This window comes from Solanum dulcamara, chromosome 9, assembly GCF_947179165.1.
Source record: "Solanum dulcamara chromosome 9, daSolDulc1.2, whole genome shotgun sequence".
Lineage (NCBI taxonomy): Eukaryota > Viridiplantae > Streptophyta > Magnoliopsida > Solanales > Solanaceae > Solanum > Solanum dulcamara.
Window position 1 is genome coordinate 69,782,941 of NC_077245.1, and position 3,497 is coordinate 69,786,437.

The 3,497-nt window shown below is 36.5% G+C and overlaps 1 protein-coding gene across 1 annotated transcript; it reads right to left on the reverse strand.

The window, feature by feature from the left end:
* Positions 1-881: 881 nt before the first annotated feature.
* On the reverse strand, positions 882-1,817 carry LOC129903760 (uncharacterized). Its single transcript, XM_055979297.1, has one exon. It carries the CDS (start codon positions 1,815-1,817, stop codon positions 930-932), a length of 888 nt encoding a protein of 295 aa, XP_055835272.1. The 3' UTR covers positions 882-929.
* Positions 1,818-3,497: the final 1,680 nt, after the last annotated feature.

Below are 3,497 nucleotides of genomic sequence, written 5' to 3' on the forward strand. Positions count from 1 at the left end.
TAGGAAGATAGGACTAGTGTGTGTCTCTGTCCTAAATGGAAAAATATCTTCTTTGAAGAGTACATCTCTAGATAAGAAAAAAGAATGAGTGACCAGACTGTATAATATATAGCCTTTAGTCAATGAAGAATATCCCATGTGTACTGCAGGCACAGCTCTTGGGTCAAATTTATGACCTGATGGCAGCTTCTTGGCATAGCATAAACAACCTAAAGTTCTGAGGTGATTAAGAGAACATCTGTGACCATGAAATACCTCAAAAGGTGTTCTCCCCTTCAAGGAAACTGAGGGCAATCTATTCATCATATAAACAGCCCCTAAAACACAATATCCCCAAAACTTCAAAGGAAAAGCTCCTTGAAATCTGATTGCTCTGGCCAATTCCAAAATGTATCTATGTTTTCTTTCAACTACTCCATTCTGTTGAGGGGTATAGACACAGCTTCTTTGATGCATTATCCCATTGTCCAGAAGCAGCTGCATACATTCTGAATTGACAAACTCAGATCCATTGTCTGACCTGAACACTTTAATGGTTTTATTGAACTGAGTTTGAATCAGTTGTATAAAATTTTGAAGTACTACTACAACATCACTTTTAAGTTTGAGCAAATATATCCAGGTCATACGTGAATGATCATCAACAATGGTCAAAAACAACCTATATCCATCAACAGTTTGAACATGAAAAGGACCCCACAAATCCAAATGCATCAAATCATAGTAGAAGACTTAGTGTTACTAACAGGAAAAGACATTCTAGTATGTTTAGCAAGAGGACACAATTCACATTTGTCTAAAGTTTGTTTGCAATCATCATGATCAATATTCAGGAGCTTCTGCATTGCACCAATAGAGGCATGACCCATTCTTCTGTGCCATAACATGATGTCTATGTTATTCTTTGTAGCAATCAACCCTCTTAGCAGTTATTGCTTGTCTTGTGGTTTTCTTATCCTGTGCTTCAACAAATAAAGGCCTTCCTTCTCTCTACCAATCTCCAACACCTTCCCACTTGAGAGGTCCTGGAATATACAAAATTCAGGGAAAAAATTGACGGAACAGCTCAACTCCTTGGTAATCTTGGAGACTGATAATAGATTATATCTAAAGTCAGGTATGTATAGCACATTACTTATAGTGTGGCCATCAATTATTTCACAATCTCCAGTATGAGTTACACTTACCACCTCACCATTAGGTAGGTACACCTGTTTATCAGTAACAATAGCATGTTCTTCCTGTAACATCTGTTTGTTAGATGTCATATGATTCGTAGCTCCACTGTCTATTATCCATTCTTCCCTTTTACCTTCTACACAAGATGCTGATACATTACCTGATTCCTTAATCATACTCACATTGGATGCTAGAATATTACCTTCCATATTAGGAGACTCTGCATTCGACAACTTCCCCATATTTGCTGAAGAGGTTTCCCCTTGATGTTCCTTGTCTAGAAATTGCATCAATCGATTGTATCGATAAGGATCCTCCAACAGCTTCATTAACTGATTATAGTTACCCTCAGAATCATGAGGTACGACTGTTCTTCTGTAAGCCTCATTATCAGGCATTTTCTCTCTGATTCCCCCAGGCAATTTGGGAGCTTCTTCATTCACATTGTATACTCTTCCTCTAGTTTCATCTCTCATCACTTGGTAGCCATTGTTTCTAATATCTCCATCACGTGTGTGAATGGAATTGGGACCATTTGGTTTTCTTCTAAATTTGTAATCTGGAGGATAGCCATGCAATTTGTAGCAATCCACTTTTAGGTGACCTTTCAACTTGCAGTAATCACACTGTACATCCATATTCTTCTTGAATCGATTAAAGTTTCCTCCTCAATTTTTCATAAGAGCTGTGATTTCTCCATTCATGGACGACCCAGTCACATTGACCATAACTCTTTGACTCTCTCGCTCAATCATCATAGAATAAGCTTGATTGATGGATGGAAGTGGGACTAACATCAAAATCTAACCTCGAGATTATTCATACGATTCATTCAGTCTCATTAAAAATTGCAGCAATTTTTGTCTCTTCATAAACTCCTCAAAATCACGCGATTTCTCGCAATCACATCCAGGAAAGGGGGCTAGGCTATTAAACTCAGCCCACAACAAACGCAGCTTAGTAAAATACTCAGAAATGCTACTCGTGCCTTGAGTTGTGGTTGCAATTTCTCTGTGCAGCTGGAAGATCCTCGATCCATCGACCTTATCAAAGCGCTCCTTCAGATCATTCCACACAGAGCTTGCATCAGAAGAATATATGATTCCACTTAGTAACTCTTTCGATACACAATTCATTATCCATGACAACACTATAGCATTGCATCGTTCCCACAGATCTGTTAAGTTCGTACCAAAATTAGACTTCTTACATGTTCCATTGATGAATCCCAATTTGTTGCATCCAAGTATGGCGATTCGCATTGAACGACTCCAAACCGAATAGTTTTCAGATCCGGTCAACTGAATAGAGATTAACATCACTCCGAAAGTATCCGAAGCACTCAGATATAGTTGGTGATTATGACTGAGCTTTTCTGGTAGCTCATTGTCCAAAACCTCTGCCATTGTTTCTCTTACCTATTCCAACAGCTTCAAGCTTCAACCAGTTCGATCTAGACCATATCTATGGCCGACGGCTCTGATACCATGAAGAAAATGGAGTTCATCAGTAGATGAAGATGAGGATAAAGGAAGAAGACGGAGACTGTGAAGTTTCTAGAAATGTATTGAATATGTTTTCTATTTTGTGGTCCACATCTTTTGAGTATTGCTCCTATTATATACACATGTTTTACTATGCAAGATATTTTACAATTTTCCCAAAACTAATTGCTAACAACTAACTACCATTTACAACCACCAAATACTAACTAACTAACTAATTAATTAAGTCACAACTTCTATTTTATCAGTTTCTTCAAATGGATGTAAAACATTACTCCTTGATATTTTAAGAATTTATTATGTAATTTTGAAATGCTTATGTTTACCATATATGATGAATGCTTTTTTTCACTAATCTTTTTTACATATTTGTGTCAATATTATTGTAGAGCAAATAAATAAATTTTGAGCATTAAACATGAGTATAACTGGAATGAAATCGAAAGGATGTGAAAAAGGAATAAACACTGATGCATTAAAACTGCTATTTAGGGCATAGTTCACAAATACGATTGCCTAAATAGACACTTAAATTTGTATAAAGTTAAACAAATAAGCACACACATCTTATGTGACATAGAATACATAATATGTCATATAGGAAACAAATTTCCACGTAGGACGTCAAAAAATGGCCCAATCAATAGAGCTCCAAAACATAAAATAAGGCTAAGACAACAAAAGAAAATCAGACAAGACAAAAATAGATGGAACAACTCCTCAACTAGGTCTGCTTCTCCGGCGTAATCGTCGGGTTCCAATTGTTGATGTCTAGAACATTTTTTAATTCATCAAAATTTTTGAAAAAAGAAC